Consider the following 23,690-nt stretch of genomic DNA (forward strand, 5'->3'; position numbering starts at 1 on the left):
TGTTGAAGCAGGTACAGTAGTCTGAAGTGCCAGATCCCTAGGCAGTATGAGAGCGTTCTGGCTATTCCATGTCCCAACGCATTTGAAGTCTTGGTGAGCTAGCTCAATAAATATTCTAAGCCAAAGATCGGCCCCACTTCACTGAAGTACAGCAGCTTTTAAATTCGAATTTGAGAGTGTTTGAACCCTCGAAGTTTCCATCCTCGATCAAATATGCTACATATTCAAGTTCCTTTTGAAACAACAAGCTCCGAGAAAACGGAGGCCTGAGAAAGATGAAATAGACTGAGATCTTCGAAATATTGAACAAAACGACTGAAAACTATCTCATTTAGTTATTTTGCACGGTACTGGGGCGTTGGTCTCTGATCACGAGATGCAAACGTTGTATATGTGTCCCAGGTGGGAACATTGCTGGTGGGCTAAAAAAAGGTAAACGACACGAATCATATCCATTAAGGTCTTCAAGCCCATGCACGTACAAATATTAAGTTGGACCGGATTAGTGCTCAAGGCATCATGGCCAACTCGTGGCTATACCTGCTACTAAAATTTCAAGGATGCCTATCGGTATGCATCCAACGCATTTATTTTATACTGTGTAAACTCTTCCATAGTCAAACTTGCCAACTTCAAACGGGGCTAGATAATTCTCAGCTGCATAGCCAGAGTAGCTATCTAATCACTTCAACGACAATCCTAGATCAGCGATACACACACATATATACAAATACACAGAAACTTCCGATGGCTCGAAGGTATCGGCTTCAATGTTTACTTGAACTTTGGCCTGGGAACATTCGAGAACATCCTCAGAAGGGTAGTTCATCTGAAGGAAAATGAGCCACAGAATGTGTTTATGACTCTAACAGGCTAGATGAGTCATCTCTGGGCTAGAATTTCGTTATTCCTATAAAGTAAAGTCACACATTGACGTGAATTTAATTTTTTCTTATCACACACGACGCTTAAATATCAATGGCAGGCTCTGATGGACATCCAAAAAGACCTTCGAAGCGAAGACGGGGGTGCAACGAAGGAGGGAATATTTCGAGAGACTGCATAACAATTCAGCGTGATGCATATGAATCGATGGTGAATATGAGGATACTAGAATACCTATCACTCATTGATTTTTTCTTAGCTCATCACGAATACAATTTCGTCTTCCCTGGGGCTGGAGCTGACAGAATTACAAAAAGGCTTACCTGAGTTGGTTCCTCAGGCTGTACAGCTTCTTACTCTTTACCAACATTTGTGGGGCCTGTACGTCATGGAATTTGCGAAAGAAAAAAGTTTGAACAACGAGCAGTCTTTGCTTCAAGAATCTAACATCTGGCTCCTTCAAAATACGGATCAGATGCGACAATTCTGTGTGGACCGAGAGATTATGTTGTTTAACTGTCGTGAGGCTGTTCAAAGAGTCCAAGCCAGTATCCCCATTTTTTTCACTGGAGACCCACGCCCTTGAGGCGTCTATGAAAGTGGGTCATGAATGTGAAATAAAATCAATCTTTGCGATTAATCTATAATGACCTAAGTATTGAGAGGCTGGAAAGCTTCTCAGAATCTGTCGTCGATAAGAGGATGTCTTCCAGTGTACCACAACCTCAACCCTTCGTACCATCTCTGCGAACAGGTATCATTAGGAGAGCTTCGCGTATTGAACTCAGTGCGGCACTAGTGCAGAATTGTAAGACTGTATCAGAGAGGTATTCTTCCGTTTGTTCTAGCCATTTCCATATTCGAAGCGGCGTAATGACCCCTATATATGTTTGCTAGGTTGCAATTATAAAGACTTCGGGTGAACTTTTGATAATCCAATCACAAGTTCGTCCAGCCTTGTGACCGTATTTCGACCGCTCGTAGCACCATCATCACCAGATCTGTATCGTTCCCAAAGGCTACATAGGGCGTCGCAGCGAATTTAAACAGCCAGTTAGTATCTCCTTCTACATATATACAGGTAATTAGAGATCTTCGCCGCCGTTTTCACAATAAGCCACCAAGGACGAGATGTAGACCAGGAAACGTCCGGCTAATGAAGCCTGCAACAAACCCGTGTTCGCAGCACGTTATTAGGCCAGACTCTTCAACTCAGTATTTCTCGTGTTCTCGCAGTTCTGAACAAAATTTACAATGCAGCCAGATGCAGGCAGTTGCTTCCATCGCATTCGGAAAATCATACGGCACGGCCGCGCCATGAAAGCAGATTGACGTCACTAGCGGCAACAAGGCCACGACAGACCTCACCAGGTGAGGCTCGAACTCCACCGGTTAGGAAGTCCGGAACAACCTAAGTGGATCAAACAAAATTTATTTCGCGCAACCTTGCCTGCAGATCCACTACAAATTTCTGCCTATCTCCATGCTGCTTTTACAGGCACTCTGTTGCCTTTCTATCTTTCATCTTTCTGATTTGTGCGTCATTATCTACCTAACGGGCCTCTATTTCACCATGTCTAGGAACCCCGGAATATTCATTGGACCTGCTGCTAATTTGCTTCTAGTGCCCCCTGTATTCCTGTAATTTGCCTTGTTGTGCTCACTCATGGTGCACATCATGCTAGTTATAGATCGCTGCCATCAATTAGCGTTGCTCCTGAGCTGAATAGTATAGCTAAACCGCAAAAGATATACGTTTCATTTCCTACCATCTTCTGGCATTGCACTTAACTCTTTGCTCTGAGAAGCCTTCTTAAGTTCACTTTGAATTTACAGATCTCTCCTTGTGCATCTCAACCGAAACATATCCTACACCACGCTTTATTATCCGCGCGAGCATTGCATATCATTGACTTATCGTTATACGAGGAGGTGGATGCCGCTGACTCCCTTCTCAATCTAACTGCTGTCTACTATCTCTCAATTTTCATCATTGTCTAAAGTTTTCATTTCACGGCGATAGCGTGCGACAGCGCGCGTCACTGGTTTTTGTAGCTTGTGTATCGCTTTCTTAGTTGGATCGTACGTTCATTCATGTATATAGACCTGTAAGGGTGGCTGCCTGTCAGGTCGCCGCTCTGCTAGGCATCAGGGAGACCGGGCCTTTTCATATAAATAACATGGTCATAATTTTTACCTCAAATCCAGGATTTAACTATATTGCAAGGGTAAACAAAATAAAAACCCACATATTGCATCTCTTTGGCTTACACACTTTGGCATTAGAGGTACATGCAGTATGTGGCTTCCGTTTATTGGACAGTTCATTATTCTCATGAACTGCCAACTATAGCGTGAAAATGGTAGATGATGAACTTTTGACTAACTCATTGGGAGAGAGGGAATAATATTTCAACACCGTTCATGAGGAGAGGTTAGAGTGTGGACACTCTTCAATGCTAGCAGAATGACGATAATGCTGGAGGTATGATTGTTGAAAAGTGTTTTTCGACTACTACTATTTTGAATTCGTTAGATAGAGACAAATTGGCCTACGGATGGCGTGAACGTTGGGTCAACCATGCAATTCACATCGGAGCCCTCTAGCAGAGCTGCTATTTGACGCATGGCTTATAAGCAGAATTCCCTAAAAAACAGTCTACCACGATAGACTGGAGCTTTCAAGCTACATCTCCGCATCATAATTTCGATCACGGAGAGCCCCTTTGGCAGGCCGTTCGGAAGTGGCCGGTACATAATGAAATGGCTCTCTGGTACCAGATTATGGGCTTCAGCTAGGTGATCAGGCATCAATTTTCCTCAAGAGTAGGGCTGATTATTTACTAGGTACAATCGAAATGAGCGCATATTGATGCCGCGTGCAGTTGAATATCCACAAGGAAATTCTAGCGAAACAGCAGCTCCATCGGTGCCACCTCCGCCGTACACTCATCTACCGGAGCCAATTTTAGCAGAGCTTCCTCTTATTTGTGATCGTTGTCATGGATATAGGTCTATATCATACCAACGCAATCATTGCCGGGATCCAGTGGGTTACCCATCGACGGGTATATGTTCACGGAGACGCACAAGATGTGCAGCGGTCAAAGCAAATCAAAACTCCACACGGGGCGTTTCATCTCCTGTCTATGAGCTTCCTGCCTTTGATTGACTGATATGGCAGAATGGAGGGTCACCTAGCTAGGCGATTGAGTTTAAATAATATGTAGTTTTGCATCGAAGAGTTTCTGACTGAAGATACACTTGTTTGCGCAACTCGATAGTCTGGGAAGAGAACCGAACAAAGCATCATATGTCAATGAATAAAACGAAGCTTAGATCGGTTGTGTGTATTGAGCAAAATTAGTAGCGAGGTGTATTCTCCATCTGTCCCAATTTAAGAATTTAGGCCCTCTGGTACGTTAATTCATATTACGAGGAAATAGAAGGTATCACATTCATCTTATGTTTGACTAATTCAGGCGCCAAGGGCTTTATTTCAAGAGCGTCTTTGAGTACAGTAGCTCGTTAAAAATTTAAGCCATATCAGGAGGCGCTTAGGGAGTATATCTGGCGAGCAGCTGCTTGCATGAAATTTAGGCCTCAATAGTTCCCAGGTGGTCTTCATTCTGGACTTAAGCTAATACAACTCATTATCTTGACAAGATACCCTAGATAATCGGGGGATCCATGCATCTAAGTAAGAACTCAACCTATTTTTCAATAATCGCTCGGTAGTTTTAACACTGCATTTTGATCCGGGAAGCAATTCGACTTGAATTGGAGGTCCCGTATCTCTCTTTCCAAAAATTCGTACTCTCTCACATCGGCTCACCTCCGCCGGGAATTTATCTCGCCTTCGGCGATTTTTTGTTTGACCCACTTGGCATGGTTTGCTGCTGTGGGAGAAGTGAGATGAGCGGCTGGCTGGTGGGACGTCGGCCTCAAAGTCCGACCAGAAAGCACAGAGCCCGAATCAGATATCTCGTTTCCATCTCTTTCGGCAACCAGGGTTCTACCTGAGAGCACAGAGGCGGAGTCTGACACCACTTTATGGCCTGTCTCATCCCCCGAGCACTGGTATGTCGTAGCCGCTCCGTTGACGGCAATCTCACCATTTAGCCAGTCAACCGAAGGCTCGAGATCGAGGTCAACAAGTTGTAAGTCTTCTCTCGGGCTCGATCGTACGGTGCCTTTCACTGTCGCGCGGATCTGTGGGCTTGCACATACTGGGAAGAACTTCATCAGCTATCAAATGAAGTCAAGGACGATGTTATGTAGCGCTATTAGAGGTAACTGAGGAAACAGAGAAACGCAGCCACGTTAGAAAATAGAGGGGTTAAATACCTGCAACGACCATTCTTCCACATTGGTGGTTCAAGTGGCGCACAACCGCTTCAGCCGGTCTCATTTGATCCAAGCAGTATGTAAGACGTGTTCTATTAGTCAAGCCTGCCATATCTGTGGGTTTGACACCCAGAAGGTGGATCTGGAAATGCAAGATCTGTTATTTGCCTTAGTCTCAGTGAAATCCGTAAAAGTACGACACAATGTAGTCTTACGTCAAAACCACGACGCTCGTGATCTCCCCAGTTAGTGGAAGTTTTGAAACGATCATACATGAGGTCAAGATCCAGGACCTGCTGGATCTGCTGGGATACCCATGGCTGGTGGTCTAAAAAGATCAGGGTCAGCACGCCCACGAATGGGACTTTCGGGAAGTGTTTTCGACTTACTGGAATTGCTCTTGTCGACTTGCCAAAGAACCTCAAGTTTCCGTACTGTATTCCTTCGCTCGCGACTTTCTTCGACCAAACTTCGGATAAATGGCAATGCGCGGAAAAGTCCAATGTCCTCAACTATGAACAGGACTGTCCCATATTGGCCAAAATCGCAAGGGCGCCCAAATGGTCCTAACACGTGAACTGGAAAGGTGACAGGGTGCTGAGGTGCGACCCCCCGCCAATTATAAGGTTACCGGCGAGGCTTGATCGAGAGCGAGTCACTATGTGCAGGGTACGAACAGGCCCCGCATTTGATTGTTTTGTTTCCTCGTGGGATGCGACATAGAACAGCGGAAGCTGCGAGTAGAGGGCCAGTCCTGACCGCGGCATCCACAACTGTACGTACTGGCCCGCTTGGCTCTTCCATCTTGGTGGCATCGCAATATCTAGCCAAAGAATCTGACCATCCGACGTTGCGACAGCCTCGGAACTCGTTCCCCACCACGATCTGTGGGACCACAGTGTATGTATACACGCCGCTCCGCTCAAGCTAGACCATAGGCAAAGACCCCCAAGAAAGACCCAACGGTACACTGTGGCGCGGTTGATTAAATGGTAGCCAAGTGCGGCCAGGGCGACGATTATCAGCACATAGTGGCCCTTTAGCGCAAGTTGTGGGTGGCGACCTAGAAGAGCACTATGAGTTAAAGGAGGAATTAGGAGGAAACTGCATCCAGACTATACCAGGTCAGTCTTTCTCTGTCGTATTTGCAGTCATCGCCGGTGCATATGGAGTTTGTTCGTCAATACATCGCGGGAAACTCACCGCTAGCGGAGCCACGTAGGCAGGTGAATTTAGGTTCATTCCTTCGCTTACTACACGAAAAATTGCAGTCCCATGTAGTAGGCAGTGAATTGCGCAAATTCTTCCTAACCACCGGTGGATCCATTCGAAGGTGGACCGGTGTAGGTGACATAGATCAGCTGAAATACTGAAGGTGAAGCCTGTACAGAGTGGGAGCAGGTGTATGACCGCCAGAGCACCGGCCCTCTGCTGAGCTTCCTTCCAAGACCGGGTCCCAAGGCTAATGGTAAGGATATTGGCTGTGAGAAACGCGGCGATCAACAAGCCATGTATATATGACGGGATATCAAGCCAAAGCAGGATATCTGGAACCGGTGACTGGAGCAGACGTCTCCATGACCCTACATGACGTGCCCGCCGCAATAATAAGCTGCAGCGCCTTCCAAAACAATAAGCCAGCCAGATGACGAGAATTGTGGCTAGAAAGAGCCCGTATTTGTTTGGAATGGACGTGCTTGCCAACCAGTTTTGAAATCTTGAAGTGAGCGGAGGCATCCTCCTACCGCTCGGCTTCAAGGAAGCTCCAGTGATGAGGAAAAACACTTTTATAAGCCTTGTATAGGTGGCAAGGCTCACAGCATTCAGAGCTATTGAACCAGGGCGCGTCCGGTCAGTTTGACTGAGCCTTCTGTGATGTTGCGTTGAGATTATTTGTTTACCTACACGTGGGTTGTGGTATTGCGCTGGTTAGAGAATAGTCTAAATACCTCGCAGGGACCTAAACAATCGGACTCAATGAACGATTATCTAGTGAACCTAGCCAAATCTTGGGGGGACATTGCCCAAGTTGTCACCCAACAGCATACGCATGACCGGTTCAAACTAGAGATAGGTGCTGGCTAGGCTCGACTTGTGCAAGGTTACGTTCCACCGCATTACTACTTTGCTTGTAGGAGTGTGGTTTACCGTTTACTCTATGCAATTGTATACACGATCCCAGATGCTGTCTTCCTGGTCTCAACGAAAATGATGACCCCATAACGCATCTTCATTCTAGGTTTTTTAATTCGTGTGTCTTAGTTTTGATCATCTTATTCATATAGTGCGTCTTTAGTGGAGTTGACTAGCTTCACGTTATACGATATTGAGGTGTGGCTCTTATATTCGATATGACGGAGGTAAGAGGAGAGACGCCAAGAATGAAGGGCAGGGACGTGAGAATGTATTGGCGTTTACTGTAATATATGCTACAGTGGTGTTTTAATAAAACTCGACCCCCTGTTTACCGCTTTATACACCGCCTGCACATATTGCACTGACCGCCCTACCTCAACGCGCTAAATTCCATGCACGCGTCTTGTTTATCTACATAATTTAGCATCACCCCCCTTACATTAAAAGTTACATACTATAAACTATATACTTTAAATACAAACCGCCATGCCCGCTACACGTTCAACAGCACAACAGCTACTACATGCTCAATTTGAAGCCCCCCATGGCACCCTTACCCCGTGCATCGACGCCCCCGAGGCCGTCATCTTCAACCACATCAGCGTGTTAAAATTGTTGAATTAAAAGATATTGGATGGTCCTATCGCGCTATTCAAGAAAGGTATCCAGATATACCACTTAGTACGATCAAATCAACAGTACTACAACCAAATAAGCGAGGTCCTACACAGGCATCTCTTCAACGATCTGGACGTCCACAGAAGCTTTCAATAGAAGACAATATTCTTCAGGCAATTGAGATTGATTCTCGTATTAATATTGATAAGCTTCTTGAAGCTATTGGATATCGTGTTTCACGAACGACCCTCTGCGATTTCTTCGCAGTGAAAATAAACGCAAATGGCTTTGTCTTCAACGACCAGAAGTTGATGAAGAAATTGCCCGCAAACGCCTTGAATGGGCAGAGTCTGTCCGTTATTATACCTATCAACAATGGTTAAAGATCTTCTGGTCAGATGAATCAACAGTTGAACGAGGAAAAGGGATACGTCGGGAATGGACTTTTACTCGTCCCAAATTCCAAATTCCAACCTGTGATGTCCAAACTTTCTCGGTTTATAAAGGTGTTAAACAGATGTTTTGGGCAGCTTTTTTCTGGCTGTGGCCGACGGACTGGACTAATTCCTCTTTTCGGAAGAGCCGATTCACCTCGTGGAGGTGTTAATCGATGGGCAATTCTTGAGCTTTATCAGCGTGTGCTTCCAACATTAATAAATGGTATTGAGGGTGCAATTTTTCAACAAGATAATGCCCCTGTGCATACTGCATTTGTTGTGCGTGATTGGCTTGCTGAACAGGAGTTTGAAATCATGAATTGGCCACCATATTCACCTGATTTAAACCCTATTGAGAACCTCTGGGCTCTTCTCAAGGCAAAGATATACGATTTGCATCCTGAAATCAAAGATATGGATGATAATGAGGAGACATATCTGACGATCGTTGCGCAAGAAGCATGGTCAGAGATGGATACAGCGATGATAGAGAATCTGGCAGTCACCATGCCTCACCGTGTGCAGCAAGTGCTAGATAATCAGGGGTGGTATACTAGCTACTAACTTAGCTAAGTTATATTAACTTGGAAGAGTTTGCCTGGCAGAATAGATGGCAGAACAGATGGCAGAATCATAAAGCGGTAAACAGGGGGTCGAGTTTTATTGAAACACCACTGTAACTCAACCAACAATACAACCTATACACATCTTGTAGCACGACCCAGTATCATAGAGACAGTTCTAATTGTCGAACTGAGGGGTGGTATTTTACCACTAAGGACAGGGTTATATTCATCAAGTACCCATTCTCTCTTTGTCTCTGTAAGGTAAACGGGATACGCTCGGCATACCAGCGTCGTAACACGCTAGGAACGACTCCTGAGATCTGATAACGCTTCAACAGCAAGATCCAGATAGAACAACATCAGTGTATCTCAATGGAACACCTCAATACTAGCACATACCAGTATCCGTCAATCCGACACTAATCCTAATGCATGAGTAGTGCGTATCAGGGTGACAGGACAATACCATCAGTACAGGGGATCCAAGAACACACATGCTAAAAGAAGGTGGGACCTCCTCTAACCTAATTCAGTTTAGCGCGATCGGAATGTGGCGCTGGGGAAAGAAAGCGTGAGCGTTCTTTGTAATCTGTTTTCAAGTTCTACTGTAGACACATTCAAACAAGAAGATGAATTGCAAGAGTATTAAGGTGCTCTGACTGTAATCCCTCCATCGGCAGACCGATGTAATCTTTTACGATTATTCACGGCAATACAGTACTGTACTTTTGATGGCATTCACCGGCCTGTTTCTGAGATACCGTAGTGACCTCCCCAGCTCCAGCCTGTCAGCGCGATAGCGTGATGTTTTTGTCACTTTCATTTGACCTCTCCGGGCATTTCAGCAGGGACCTCTTCTCTGAAGCAGCCACTCCGACTAACAAGTCTGTTCAGGTTGCTTTCGAAGTCTTACCTTTGATTTCCACGGGGTGTCTAGTAAAGTGGCCTACTTTAGAGAGTTTGACAATCTAAAGTTGACCCCAATCATAGCCTCAAGTCTTTTTATACAAATTAGTAAAGAGGACTACAGAAACGAGATCAATTTAATTAGCGCGCTAGCAACGTTAAAACCTGAGATACAGGACCAGCCGTAATTCTTGCATATTTGTCTGGTCAATTACAAAATATCAAACATCATGGATTATGTCCCGGCATATGGTGATGGTAAGACTGCAGCGCTGGTAACTCCTCTGGGCAAGGCTGTCTCATCGACGTAGGAACCATCCCAGTCTCTTAGAACTCCCGCGATCCCATCTCGTACCTTATCAAAAGCCTGGCCAAAGTAGCTCAATAGTGCCTCCTGGTTTGCATGTCGGCGCTCGAGCAGTTCACGCTCTTGTCCCAATTGAACATTGACAGTCCGAAGCTGCTGGTTCGTTTTCACGAGATACTGATTCGTCGTGTGTTTTGCAGTGTAAGCTTCCCATAGCCGTCGATAAAGTCCAATTAAAAGGGAGGCTTGCGAAGCAAGCTGTTGATCATCTTGATCAAGCCGCTTTAACTCTTCGATCAAAGCTTCAAAAGGATCTGTGGAGTGGGGATACTGTCCTTTCTGGGCCACTTGAGGGGCGGAAAGATGCTTTATACAGGTTAGCGGTGATTAGCATTCTATGTGTTAAAAGACTTACCTGCGTTTGATCCTCGCTTGTTATGATAGTATGCTCCGGCAGCTCGAATTCTTTCGAGGACTGATCAAGCAAATTCTCTTGACTTTTCTCGATAGGTACATCAAATTTGATGTTTGGCGTCTCAATAGTCGAATCCATCTTAGAATATGTGCGAGTGAGAGAACACACTGGGATAAGTGTCCACTTTATATATCCCGTGGCTACGCAGAACTTGACTGGGGAAGTTTAACTTTTCAGACAACGTCGCTAAACGCGTTCGAGTCGGCGCAATTCTCTGTTCATGGTTGCAAAGGCTCTGTTTATTATTGACATAGCCATTGATGCAGATATTTCAATAAGCTCTGCAAAATCATTCTAATAAATATCAAATATGATGGAATTGAAATTACCCTACAAAACCTATGGACAGGTGTGTATGTGAGCAAGGGACTCGGTCGTGACCTTTTAAATCAACGTAAGCAACCGTCTTTAATGGTTAATTTTGCATTGTCACGACTTGCGGACATGAACAGTACGTACCAAGGCAAAGACATCTTTTTATAGCCGGGGAGGTAATACTTTTGTCGCTGAACAGCCTCACCAGCATGAATACAAATACTGACCATAGACATTCACGACAAATATACTGTCTAAAATGTATTTAAAAAGCACCGTACATTCTGCATTGGGGCTTTTGGTCTTGTTTGCGCCATTGATTTGCTTTGCCAAACTGCATCGTGGCAACATTATCTTGTACAACAATTGCCGCTTTCCTCTTTACATTGAAGGTGTGGATCATGTCACATACCTAGACACAGAGCTAGGACCACAACAGAGCCATCTTCTCCCTTACCGCCTCTCTATTAATGGTACTGGTAACTCTCTCAAAGTCTCCACGCGCTGGAGGAGCCCCAAAGTTACCCAGATAGAGTATAGCGCTTGTTTTGGAAATGGAATCAAGAATCACTGTGGTCCTCTCAACAAGATCTACTATGATCTTTCTAAAATCAATGATCCATCCAATGATGAATATGGGGTCCGCATTGAACCTTCTTTTTCTGAGTGCGTGACGATTGATTGTCCCTTGAACGCTTATCGATGTGGATCCACCTACTATCAGCCTGACGACAATTTTGCAACCAAGAGTTGTGAAGTGGGTACGGACCTGAAGGTCACTTTTTGTCCGAATTCGAGAGCATAGATTAGTTGCCGGCAGCTACCTCAAATATGTCCGATCGGCCTTTAATGGTTATGAGAGTGTCGGTTGCTGTACTGTACACAAGTGATTTTGCAGTAAAGGAACGTGATATATTAAATCTTAGATGGCTGGACATGGCAGACGATACGGAATAGAATCTTTGCCATTATGAGATTGTTCTGGGATAGAGCAATGAGCTCACTGAAAGCCAGACGTACGGCCTTCAATGTCCTTCAAAGAGATACGTTATTAGCAATATTGGCAATCAAGTCTTTTGGAAACGTATAGAAGGTACAACATTACTTTATTTCCTTTCTTGGTTTGCTCCAGGCTTCAAGAACCTCGCAGACCCGCGCCATCTGGGCAGTTCAATATCGCCAAAGGCAATAGGCCTCGACAGGTTTCGGCGAGGCTCTAAGGTCGTCCAAAGAATTATTATATTCGTATGGAAGTCGCATGTATTTACACGATATTGGTACCCTGCATATCGCCAAAATTTTTGTACTCCAGATTGATGTACAAGTGTGATTCTCAAATTTAGAGTATGTGAAAGGGCAGTTACAGTAGTTTTCGAAATCAGTTATACCTCATTCCCGGAAAATAAATCCGTCCTGTGTGAGCTCTGATTGGATAAAGCCTTCAAGGGTCTCATTTCAGACCGCTTTCTATAATAATCTGTGTATTTTACAATACAATCTTGGGACTGCGGGGGATGTATTTTACACGAAACTGCTCATACACACGCTACCGTGGCCCCCTTCTTCCCTTTCGTAACAACTGCCTGAAACATTGCATTTACAAGTCTTTCCAGTTTGGCTCCCTATCACTCCAAAGCGAAGCGACATGGCTCCAAGACTCTCTCCTGCAAAGCTCGTTCTCATTCATGATATGATAGAGAGCCAGTCCTTCACCGCATCTGAAATGGCGGAACAGGCTGAATGTAACAAGCTGACCATCATCAACATCCGCAGAAACTTACGACAATTTGGAAGTATTTACGCCCCTCAAACCCGAGTAGGTCGGAAACGAACTGTGACACCCCTGATGATCGAAGCCCTCTGTGATCATCTATGTGAGAAACCTGGCCTGTACCTCGATGAGATGGCTGTATTCCTCTGGGACGAGTTTCAGACCATGGTTACAACCTCCAGCATTAGGAGAGCCCTTATCGCTAAAGGTTGGTCGAAAAAGACTGCACGTCAACGTGCTAGAGAGCAAAATGCTGATTTGCGAGATTACTATCTGCATAATCTGTCGGACTTCAAATCGTACCACCTCGTATATGTTGATGAATCTGGATGTGATAAACGCGTTGGGTTTAGACGGACAGGTTGGCACCACTTGGCAAGGCCCCTTTGCAAGTGACGCAATTCCATCGTGACCAGAGATACCAGATATTGCCCGCTTATGCACAGGATGGGATTGTTCTCTCACGTGTCTTCCGCGGTTCTACGGATGCCACCGTATTTGAAGACTTTATAGCCCAATTACTTCAGCATTGCGGAAGATGGCCAGAACCTAAATCTGTCCTCGTTGTGGACAACGCATCATTTCACCGGTCGGAGCGACTTGTAAAAATGTGTGAAGACGCAGGTGTGAAGCTAATCTATTTGCCACCTTACTCTGAACCCAATCGAAGAGATTTTTGCCGAACTCAAGGGATTCATTCGGCGTAACTGGATTTACTACGAAAAAGATCGCGAGAGAGGATTTGATGCCTTCCTTGAATGGTGTATTAATGTGGTGGGTGCAAAAGAAGAGAGCGCTAGAGGCCATTTTCGGCATGCAGGGTTGAAGATCGAACATGTCTCTGGAAGTTGTTACTGTAGGTCCCAGCTGGGGACGAGTTCCCCACGAACACTCACAGCCTAGCCTACTCATTGAACCAAGGGTCATCCAGGACCTGTCTCGCTGATGCTCTTGCCAACGGTTCAAAACACAGCAGCCTTCCAATGAGTTTTCCAAGCCTCTCTATATCCTCTCTTGTGAGATCGGGGCTCTGGCGTCCGTCAAAATACACTTCTTCCAGCCATTCTTGCAAGTTGGGCCCGGGGCTTTCCGCGGTCACGTCGTCCCCTTTATCCATCGTATCCCATATCTTTTGCCATCGTTTAGGTAGATCGTCACTTGCCATCTCGTGCATTTGACCGATGAGAATTGCGGGTGTTATTAAGAAGGTGTCAAAAGGTGGCTGGCCAGTGAAAAGTTCAAATAGCTGTCATGGTTATCAGTTTAATCGTATATAGCGTTTAGACTTGTATCATTTCACGCACCATGCAGCCCATACTCCACAAGTCAACACGATGATCAATTTTATCCTGGAATATAACTTCGGGTGCTCGAACAGACAAAGGTGTGTGGAGCGTTTGAGGAACGGCAGGACATAAGAATGATTCCCCGAAGTCAATTATTTTGATCGACTGAGCCGAGTTCCAAAGGCGGCTTCGATATGAGGTAGGCTTTACGATATATTCCGGCACGCCGAGTTCATGTTCTTTCCCATCGCGCCTTTGGACCTGACCTGTTTCAGGTTTTCCCAACATCTCAAAAAAAGCATCCTCGGTTACCTTGTCCAAGCAAGGCATGGTGAAGGCCAAATTGCGAGTGTGCAAATCTATTTCAGGTGAGAATTTTCCGATTTCTTCCCAAGTGAGTGGATGGTAGTACCTCCATGTCCAATATTTCGTTGGTGCAGATCATGAAGCCCGGCAAGACTTTGCTTGGCAAGAAGTTTGGCAAGCCTTCCGGGGAGTCTCCCACTGGAGAAGTGTGCATCAATTACGTCCGGAATGTTTGGTCCCAGAAGTTCATAAACGAGGCATTTATGAAATCCATTTGGACCCGTTAGCTCAAAATCATCGAGCAACTGCACCACATGCGTCAGACTCGGGTGATAAGATGCCAGTTCCTTCAGAGTTTGGAGCTCTCGTGTTTCCCTATCATGATGCTTTTCTGCAGTAGAAATTTTCACAGCGACGTAAGTCTCTGTCCTGCAAGGGTCAAGTTCGATTAGCTGGGACTACCGTGCATACATTTGTATGTATTACCTTTGATCTCTCGCGGCCCAAACTGTCGAGTAGCCACCCCATCCTAATTTATGCAACACCTTATACCTTCCAGATTTAAGGCATTCTCCCAAGGTGACTGGGTGGTAACCGCCTTGTCGGTAGCGATGAAGTGGCTCCGCATCAATCGGGCAAATATAAGTGGGCCGGTCCATCAGACTCTTGTCGGCATGGGTAGACATGGACTTGAGGGCAATGTAAGGACTTCTCAAGGGAAAAATACGTCTCGGTAGAACGCAGACGATGCTCATCACGCTAAACCGATATCGTCGGTGCGGATTATGGTAATATCGTCAGGAGTTCTAGCGCCGTGAGTTAGATGACGTGGCAACAATAGCCAATCACATGATCTGAAAAGCAGCCTCCGACTTTCAAGCGGCAATTGATTGGTCAGCAGCGCACCTTTAAAAATATCTCAAACGTGTCAGTATGAGACGGGCGCCTATGCACATTTAAAGAAGTGATACTAGCCATTGGAGCACCATACCAGAGCTAGAAAAGCGCGATATGGCGGCGCTAACCAGGCTTATGCAATCTGAGGAAAGGATGTATATATTGATGCCTTGCTGCTCTTGGGAGATACTACTACGAAGTTTGACACTTATTGATTTAATACCATCTGAACCTTTAGGAGCTCGGATATCACCATGTCTCCCATTCCTCGCCATGCTGTTAAATTCACCCAGAGAATCCGCAACTCTGTTCTGCGTAATCGTACCCTCACCCTCATCGAAACCGCTACGGAGAAGCCCGACCTAGCGCATTTCACTATCGCTACCCTCAAGTAAGCAAAATGTCAATACTATAAGGTGATTATATCCAAGAACTTACCATTGCAGAAATCCGTCGCACACTAGTCATACCGACCTCAAGGAGCACACCACAGCATTATTAGCAACCGAGGAACAATACAAGAACAAGAAAGTCCAGCCGGTTCATATTTACCATAATAAAGAGGGGTGCTATACTGGCCATGTTCTGTATGCTGAAAGAGATATGAAACCGTCGGATGAATAAAGCCACTACGATGGCATTTTGAACACTATTCCCGATATTATGTTCAGAATGCAATAATGATCTCTGTTGGCTGACGCTTGCCCGTTTGTCAATACGAACATTTTCTTTTGGTTGTAACCTCATAGTGCGTAGAGGCATTGCCACTTGGCCATGCTTTCAGCCATTCTGAAAAAAATTTGTCTGCTTTATGCTATCGACGGATGTACGGACACTAGTATCAAGGGAATTGGGCATTAATATTTTGAGGATCAGTTATCAAAAATCGTTGGGTACGTCCCTTGAGCTCGGACGGTTGACCATGGTAAATGATTTTGCTGCAAAGAACTCGACTTGTTGTCATCATATGGGCACCTGTAGCTTGTGTTGTCCAAGAATTGCGGGCATGAAGAGGCAGGCGTTTAGGATGATCCAGCTCCCCAGTGAGTACATAAATACGAAGACTGATACACTGTCAATTCGGCTGTACAGTTGTTCTCGAAATCGGCTTGACCATTAAAAACTTATTGAGTGTTATCACACCTATACTGTACTGTACCTCAATCCGTGTGTGTGTGAAAAAAAATAAAAAAAAATGGACGGCGCACCGGACGGAACTACTACAATGTACCAACACCCACCGAGGAAATATACTCCTAGGAGGAAAGTCGCCTTCTGATGATCAGAAGTGGACGCCGAACTTAGAGGCGGTACGGGCCTCAATATGATTCGCCGTCGCCACGAGCCGACTCGAGGCCACCTGAATATGCCGACGAACATAAATCACCCCCCTTTCGCCGATCTGACCCACCAACCAGCTCGTGTTACAGATGGTAGACGCGCTTCAACTGCCGAAAATAGGACGTTGAACAATTGGAGAAGCGCCTTCAAGCCAGCCTACTAACAAAACTACTAACCCACGAGGATCCGCTGCGATACGGACATCTGAGATGACATATATTGCAAGGCTTTATATATGGGCTCTGAGGAGACACAGTACTATATGTATTATGACATGTAGAGTAGATCAGAGATAGTTGCCCTTTCGGCTTAGCCGCCGGGCGTTAATAAATTGTGTGTGTGTGTGTGTGTGTGTGTACCTCAATCCAGGAATTCTACTTCGACCGTTGCGTCGCAAAGACAGAAGATAAATATAGGTGAATAAGAGTAATCAGTTTCGCCGCTTTGCTTTCATAGAATCTTTCTCGAACCCTAAAGTGACACACACTAATCTATAATTGGCTTTGCTTTATCATCTCAAGTGTCGTTTTGAATCGAAAGGCGTAGATGCTATGAGACTACATCTCGTAAATTACAGGAACAAGTTTATGCTAACAGGACTTCACGTTCCTTCCTCGCGGCCAACCAAAAAATCTTTCAAGACAATATCAGATAAGAATTGCAAGGCGTCGGAAGTTTCAAAATAGAAGGAAGATAATTTACGTAAGCGTAGCATGAAGCGAAAATAAATACAGTAAATCAAAAATAAAAGTGTGGCATCCAAGTTGAAAGAAGTTGCATACCGAGTCAAGTGTCAGGCCAATGCTCAATTGTGCTTTTTTAATGACAGTCGTGTCATATCAGGCGTTCCAATATGTAATGGCCTATTTCTTTTTGTTTCTTGGGCTTGCAGACTTCTTCACTGGAGAATCTGTTCGCGGCCGAGGCCGAAGTCGCCGCAACCAGTCTTGCCGGGTTCTCTCTTGCTCCCTAGCTTTCTGTTCTTCGTACTCGCTGTTGAGGTCGGGGATCTGCGTCCACCAAGCCTTCTTTGGATCGAGGTACTGTTCACGGCGAGGCAATCGCAGGGTGACGTGGCTTGGGCCGGAGGAAGGTTTGGGGTAGATATTCCTTCTCGTAGCTTTGCTCTCTGGTCGGGAATATCGGCCAACGGCGCCGTCTAGTTTCGGAGATTGGGAGATATAAGGCTCATCAAGAAGCCTCGCCGACTCGCAGCAATCTCCTTTGGATCGGCGCTTCGTCCAGCGCGCTGACTGTGGCATGGCCTCGGGATGAAGAGGGTGTCCGAGAAACAACGCGCGCGTATACGCGTCCGCTCACGAATTCCCCGCCACTGGTCTAGCTGTTGTCGAGCTGCATAATGAGTCGGTCTCATCTCTTAAGTAATAGAAACACTGCGGACATTTCTCTCTTCAGATCCTCTCGACAGTTTGTGTGGGTCTGGTTATGATATAGTGCTACCCAATTCCTGGGCCATGAGATATAGAGAAACGGTGTAAGAAGCTTCACACTCTTCCGAACAGGGAACATCGGACCTGCAGGCTAGGCAAAAGTAATCCTGAGCTTGACAGTCTCAAGGCGCGTGACCGCTGGCTTGACCGTGTATCTACCAACACATGGGGCCGTTCATCCGCCTTTGATCCACCGTTGAACAACCGCCGCTCTTGGGCGTGTCCCTGTCCCAAGGGCCACGAATTGCCTGAGAGGAATAATCACGAAAATATGGTCGTCTCTGTATTTTCCCGACAGCATTGGGCGAGGCAAGGAGGGTAACAAAAGCTCGAGACCATTTCATATCGTCCCCGGACGGTCCCTTGCTGGCCGTTCTGTGGACCCGATTTTCGACGCAGGTGGAGCGTGCCATGGCCCTGACCAGTAATGAAAAACGCGCCATCAAAAGGCAGGAATGTCGGGAGGCCCTTGCTGCCCATATCTGTATTTCCCCTCGCAAGCCATGGACAGAACCGACCGGAAAGGGCTAATGCCGATGATAGATGAAAGACTGGGCCTGCTCGTAGCCCCGAATGCCGTACGTCTCCAGCCATCGGCGCAGGACGGCTATGCATGGTCCGTTACCAAGTCCAAGGAAAGCCTTATCCAGACGAGCCTGAGCAATGGCTCTGTGGGCTTGTACCGGGCTATTCGGGAGGAGCTCGGGCGGTCTCTCGAGGCAGTATCCCCGCGGATCCTGAGGCAAGACGGCGAGGAGCACAGCACGCAGCCGGACACGGTGAGTGGGTTACACCCCCCCTTCTTCTTTCCAGCCAACCGTCTGATAGCGGCTTTGTAGCGTCGACTTTCAGATAACGAGACAGAGAACGAATCGTTTACTGCGATTATTCGTCGACTCGAGCACGAGAATCAGGAACTTCGAACACAGCTTGCTCGCGCCAGGGAGGAGTCGGAACAAGCACGACGACACCATCAAGACTGGGAAGCGAAAGCCTGTCGATTGGCAAATGACAATGGGATTGCTCGTGTCTCCGAGAGAAGGCTCAAAAGCCAAGTGAGTCGCATGCAAAGGGCGGTCTCCGGGGCAGTGCGGCTGTTGGAAGATCATACACCTGGGGAGAGTTCTAGAATTTCCTTGGAGGAATAGCGAATAGCTCCTTAACAGCAGTTGATTTCTGTGGAGGTTGAGTGCTGAATGGTTATGAGTCGCAAGCCAGCAAGTCGGTTCTTCTCGGATCGTTCTCCTAGGGATTACGTGCGGTGCGTCTAGACGATACGGCTCTGTGCTCTGCATCAGAGTGGAAATGGTATATTTCTACGGCTGAATTGGGAATATGACTTGTGGGAACGGTATTCTACTATACCCCCGAAATGCGGCACAGTATTGATGTCACAGGGGATTCTCCTTCTGGGCTGGGAAGCTAAAGTTATGAAGAGCAGTCTTGTTCACCACGCTGACCAATGATTTCAGCTCTCCTCCATCATTTGACTGTGTGAAAAACTCATCCTGGTAGTCGCGCATTAGGGTAACCATATATGACCTTTGGCATGACAAACCTACCTGTAACAGACGATCCAAAGGCTCGGTTCTCAGCTTCTCCGGCAACCCTTGAGCCGCCGGGCTCCACGCGTGGTGGGCCCCGTTTTTTTTCATCAGACGGAGGACAGTTTCTGCCAGCTTGCGCAGCTTCAGAGTATCCGCATTCATCACTGACGGGTCAATGTCACAGCTCCTTTCCACTCCAGCTAAGGACGAGTCAGAAACCTAGTCAGGCAAAAGGAGCTCTGACACGTAGTGAGACTCACCGATTTTCACCGCGCCCGCCTCCGTGAACAGAATTTGGTCGTTGTCGAGGGTGGCTAGGGCCTTCCCTCGGTCACGAAGATGCTGGATACCTTTCAGAATCTGCTTAGTCTTAGCAATCTGCCAACAATCCATAAGACGTGAGGATAAGGGTCCCACCGCGTGAACAATCGAGGCAATCTCAACTTCACTGATTGTGCATGCCGAGCCCAGCACTTGGGTCAAGGAGAACTCGGTCGGCTCCCAGATCAGGAACGAGCGATTGGCATGTCGATAGCACCGAACTAGATGGAGGAAGCTGGGGTGAATGACTCGGTTGACCGTTTCGACTACGTGCGCGACCGACGACGGGTCCTGCCTGAGTTGCTGCACATTGACCAACTCGGCGTAATTTCCGCGGCGCCGTGCCAAACACACTTGCCGTTTTGGGAACGACAAGACCTCTTCGTATGTCGACCAAGGATTCTCCGACAGGGTTGGGATCTGCGGCGGCGGGAGGGGATCCTTTGGACGGGACGGCCTGGGCATAGCCAACGGCGGTGGAGTGGCCGGCGGCTTTGCTGCTTCTTTCTGCTTGGCCTCCGGAGGCGATGCGAGCGTCTTAGATGAATTGCCACTTGCAGAGTACGTGAAGGCGCCGAGGTTCCATTGGGTCAGCGGCCGGCTCCGCTGGTTGGAAGTCATTGCGGCGATTTGATCAGGCGCCGATGGAACTTGTCGACTCCGGTATCCTCTGTGGACTGCGGGCTAGGGCGTTTTATTGAATGCTATACGAGAAGAGAGATGTAGAAGATATATCTGAAGCGGTATACACAGGACTCAGAAGCTAACTAATAACGTAATGAACATGACAATGGAGCCTTGCCGTTGGCAATGAGATGAAGGCCACTGATCACGGACGGATCGCTGCAATCTTAGTTAACCGGGCCCAGTTTCTAGCTCGGACGTATCTAGGAGTTTACCTGAAGAACGCACCTGAGTCTTCAACGCATGGGTGGCGGGGTTGGAAGAAAATCCCTAGAGCGTCTGTTGACGGCTGGAGGTCCCGGAGGCTCCATCGCACGGTCTTTGTAGAGAACACAAAAGTCGCCTTCTACACTCTAACACGGAACTGGTTCGTTTCTCGTCGTGATGCTTCATTGTTTATGACATATCCATATACACATTGTTTCGAACAAAAAAAAAAGATCATATAGAGAGTATATAGTGTAGCTACCAGAAAATCTCAAGTGCAGTACGGGTTAGAGCCACCTTGGCAGCTAGAACCAGAGGCACAAGTAACGCGAGGGGACCAGGCACTGCCAATACACTGTTCAAGCACATCCCCGCTGCATCGCCATACATTGCCTGAACAGGTTGTGGGCGATACGTCCAACCAGCCATCTGACGCAACGGTCATCGTCGGAGCCACAGATTGAGCCAAGGGTTGAACAGCGGCGGCGTCAAAATCAGTGGACCCAGATGCCGAGAGAGAGCCGGAGGAGCTGTCATCGAAATCGTATATCGACTCGTCAAGAATTTCCCAGGAAACAGCAACGTGACCATCGCTACAGGCGCTGCCTTCCGATAACTTGCTTAGGACAGTGTAGCTGAAGTCGAGACCCGGAGCGCCCTCTGCGTTCCAGATAGTGCTCAAGGAAGAGCCTACACCACAGCGCTGGCAGCCATCTCCTATGAAGAGCGCCATTTCGGATCGCTGCCCATTAATCGAGACAATTACTTTTTTACCGCAGTATAAACTGGGATTTTCTCCAAGCTGAGTGTTGTTCATGGCAACCACATAGTTGGTGTTCATCTGATCAAGAGAGAGTAGGGTGGCAGAGCTACACATAACTCCGCCACTGTTTGGGTCCTCAAAATTGGTTCCGCACGCATCAGCCTGCTCAATATCGTAGTAATATGTGCCAAACCCTTTACCACTATAAATGACAGACTGTGCAGAGGCACTGGGTATAACAAGAAAGCCGGCTGCCGCAAAGAGTTGGAGCAACATAATGTTTGACACCGGGGCCGTAAACCGTATAAGGCAATCATGCAATATTTGTCGATGTTGACGATTCAAGCCATGGCGGGACAGTATGCATAAGAAGTGCTGAGAAAAAGAATGAATTTACTGTACTAGAAAGAACGAAACACTCGGGAAGATCTGTCCCAGTGACTTTTGTATTCATCTCTTCGAAAAGTATAATTTGCATACAGTCAACGTTCTTTCTTATCGCAATTCATTATATTTGCATTGTCTTCAAGGCAATACAGTATCTGCAATTGCACCTTTCAGACACGTGTTAGTGTATATAGTGTATATTGCAGGGACCCAACTATATTTCAAGGGATATGTACGATACTAGGTGATGAAAGTATGACTTCTCGTAACCCGTGAATGGTATGTAACCAGAGTATACGGGTATACACCATGATGGCATTCATGGACGTTCAAACTCCCAAGAAGAAACGTGCAGGGTTATCGCTGCCTCGGTTACAACGACACCTTGGTCAAAAACCTTGGACGTAAAAGAGACGAACAACTAGTATTGATGAATGGCAAGAAAGCCATATGTAATCACACTCGATCCGCTTGCGACTACGTATCCAGCGCATTGCACACAGCAACGGATCATTGCGGTTGGAAACGAGATGGAGGCCGCCGGTTACGGTCGGATCGCTGCAGACGGGCCTGATCGGATGATATACCCAGCTGTGAGGTCTCTCGGGTTTCGCCTGATGAACGCGCCCGAGTGTTCAATGTATGGGCGGCGGGGGTCGAAGATGGGTCCAGAGGCGTCCGCTGACGGGCTTGCGGTCCCAGAGAGGAGACATCGGGTGGCGCATCGCGCATAATGATTTCCGGAGTAGACCGTCCAAGCGAGGGATCATAGGAGAATATTTGGAAAGTGTCGCGTCGACTGTGATCTGGTTAGCAGTGGTCCTCGAGTTGGCAACGTTGGGGCTTACCAGAAAGGACAGAAAAGGCTCGCCCTAGATTCGCGCGAGTGAAGCCAACGTTCAACACATTCCAGATGCGATGACCTGGAACAAGCGACGCATTGCACGTATCTGTTCTCGCTTGGTCCTTCTTGCAGCTGGTTGAGGCAGATTGGGCAATCTTCCAGGTCCTCGCGATGCGCAGAGGGTCCGAAGCTCTGGAGCTTGCACTCACCGCCTTCTTCTCGCACGCGGAGAATCGCCAGTGGTTGACCCGGTGAAACCTCCCACGGGACCTGACTACTGCGAAGATCATCAACCGTGAGATACCTTGGGGAACCATTGTCCCTTGCGACTCCTCTCGCGTTGTGTGACGCCAGGCTACCGTCGGCCGCTCCTCTTCTCGCCCGACGTAGTCGCGTAGCCTCCCTGCGATGATTTTCGGCGCTTTTTAACCAAATACCGCTCAAGCTATCTGCATGTCCTATATGCGATCGCTTGCAAAGCGCGAGAGGCGCAATCTCTTTGAGTGTAGATTCGAGAAGATCCACAGTAAAATGCTCTTCCAGAGCTGCCAGCTTCTCCCGAGTCTCGCCCAGGGCAGCTGTGCGCATGAGGCCCCGACATCGTGTTCCCTTTTTCGTAGTCCAGCAACACAGGTTGGCAGCCAATTCCTCTCGTAATTCCCGACGGACGGTTTCTCTCCAGTCGGTGGTTTCTGACCGCTGATATGTTGGCGTATTCATAGTGGTGCTTATCTAGGACAAGAATATGTATAGAATGGCAAAGATGCCTTGCGGGAGCTATATGTAGTTCGTCAACGAGGCGTAGCTCCCCAACCGAATACAGACCTGCAGGCTATGGATGCTATCGTAGGGCCCCTGGGAACGAACGTCTTGCTCCCGGGAGCAGATATTTC

At 47.1% G+C, this 23,690-nt stretch overlaps 10 protein-coding genes across 10 annotated transcripts; 2 read left to right on the forward strand and 8 right to left on the reverse strand.

Annotated features, from left to right (window-relative positions):
- Nucleotides 1-4,716: 4,716 nt before the first annotated feature.
- N7443_001792 (serine-proline rich protein) lies at nt 4,717-6,813 on the reverse strand (the record flags this gene model as incomplete). Its single annotated transcript, XM_056881848.1, has 6 exons — nt 4,717-5,114; nt 5,233-5,389; nt 5,448-5,560; nt 5,622-5,810; nt 5,864-6,347; nt 6,436-6,813. Coding segments are annotated over 6 exons (1,719 nt in total), but the record flags the coding sequence as incomplete, so codon positions are not given.
- A 3,317-nt stretch (nt 6,814-10,130) lies between these two features.
- On the reverse strand, nt 10,131-10,755 carry N7443_001793 (uncharacterized protein; the record flags this gene model as incomplete). The annotated part of the gene is made up of 2 exons (XM_056881849.1): nt 10,131-10,568; nt 10,618-10,755. The coding sequence occupies 2 exons, from the start codon at nt 10,753-10,755 to the stop codon at nt 10,131-10,133; spliced, it is 576 nt and encodes a 191-aa protein (XP_056743690.1).
- A 2,912-nt stretch (nt 10,756-13,667) lies between these two features.
- On the reverse strand, nt 13,668-14,379 carry N7443_001794 (uncharacterized protein; the record flags this gene model as incomplete). Its single annotated transcript, XM_056881850.1, has 2 exons — nt 13,668-14,009; nt 14,068-14,379. The coding sequence occupies 2 exons, from the start codon at nt 14,377-14,379 to the stop codon at nt 13,668-13,670; spliced, it is 654 nt and encodes a 217-aa protein (XP_056743691.1).
- A 29-nt stretch (nt 14,380-14,408) lies between these two features.
- Nucleotides 14,409-15,110, reverse strand: N7443_001795 (uncharacterized protein; the record flags this gene model as incomplete). The annotated part of the gene is made up of 2 exons (XM_056881851.1): nt 14,409-14,784; nt 14,842-15,110. 2 exons carry the CDS (start codon nt 15,108-15,110, stop codon nt 14,409-14,411), a joined length of 645 nt encoding a protein of 214 aa, XP_056743692.1.
- A 396-nt stretch (nt 15,111-15,506) lies between these two features.
- Nucleotides 15,507-15,876, forward strand: N7443_001796 (uncharacterized protein; the record flags this gene model as incomplete). Its single annotated transcript, XM_056881852.1, has 2 exons — nt 15,507-15,643; nt 15,699-15,876. 2 exons carry the CDS (start codon nt 15,507-15,509, stop codon nt 15,874-15,876), a joined length of 315 nt encoding a protein of 104 aa, XP_056743693.1.
- A 1,580-nt stretch (nt 15,877-17,456) lies between these two features.
- N7443_001797 (uncharacterized protein) lies at nt 17,457-17,855 on the reverse strand (the record flags this gene model as incomplete). The annotated part of the gene is made up of 1 exon (XM_056881853.1): nt 17,457-17,855. One exon carries the CDS (start codon nt 17,853-17,855, stop codon nt 17,457-17,459), a length of 399 nt encoding a protein of 132 aa, XP_056743694.1.
- Nucleotides 17,856-18,547: 692 nt separating this feature from the next.
- Nucleotides 18,548-19,192, forward strand: N7443_001798 (uncharacterized protein; the record flags this gene model as incomplete). Its single annotated transcript, XM_056881854.1, has 2 exons — nt 18,548-18,823; nt 18,884-19,192. 2 exons carry the CDS (start codon nt 18,548-18,550, stop codon nt 19,190-19,192), a joined length of 585 nt encoding a protein of 194 aa, XP_056743695.1.
- A 243-nt stretch (nt 19,193-19,435) lies between these two features.
- On the reverse strand, nt 19,436-20,533 carry N7443_001799 (uncharacterized protein; the record flags this gene model as incomplete). The annotated part of the gene is made up of 4 exons (XM_056881855.1): nt 19,436-19,552; nt 19,607-19,791; nt 19,852-19,951; nt 20,009-20,533. 4 exons carry the CDS (start codon nt 20,531-20,533, stop codon nt 19,436-19,438), a joined length of 927 nt encoding a protein of 308 aa, XP_056743696.1.
- A 541-nt stretch (nt 20,534-21,074) lies between these two features.
- On the reverse strand, nt 21,075-21,842 carry N7443_001800 (RlpA-like double-psi beta-barrel domain-containing protein; the record flags this gene model as incomplete). The annotated part of the gene is made up of 1 exon (XM_056881856.1): nt 21,075-21,842. One exon carries the CDS (start codon nt 21,840-21,842, stop codon nt 21,075-21,077), a length of 768 nt encoding a protein of 255 aa, XP_056743697.1.
- Nucleotides 21,843-22,463: 621 nt separating this feature from the next.
- N7443_001801 (uncharacterized protein) lies at nt 22,464-23,517 on the reverse strand (the record flags this gene model as incomplete). Its single annotated transcript, XM_056881857.1, has 2 exons — nt 22,464-22,752; nt 22,802-23,517. The coding sequence occupies 2 exons, from the start codon at nt 23,515-23,517 to the stop codon at nt 22,464-22,466; spliced, it is 1,005 nt and encodes a 334-aa protein (XP_056743698.1).
- Between the last annotated feature and the right edge of the window lie 173 nt (nt 23,518-23,690).

Source organism: Penicillium atrosanguineum (genome assembly GCF_028827265.1).
Source record: "Penicillium atrosanguineum strain IBT 20685 chromosome Unknown utg000002l_segment0_segment0, whole genome shotgun sequence".
Lineage (NCBI taxonomy): Eukaryota > Fungi > Ascomycota > Eurotiomycetes > Eurotiales > Aspergillaceae > Penicillium > Penicillium atrosanguineum.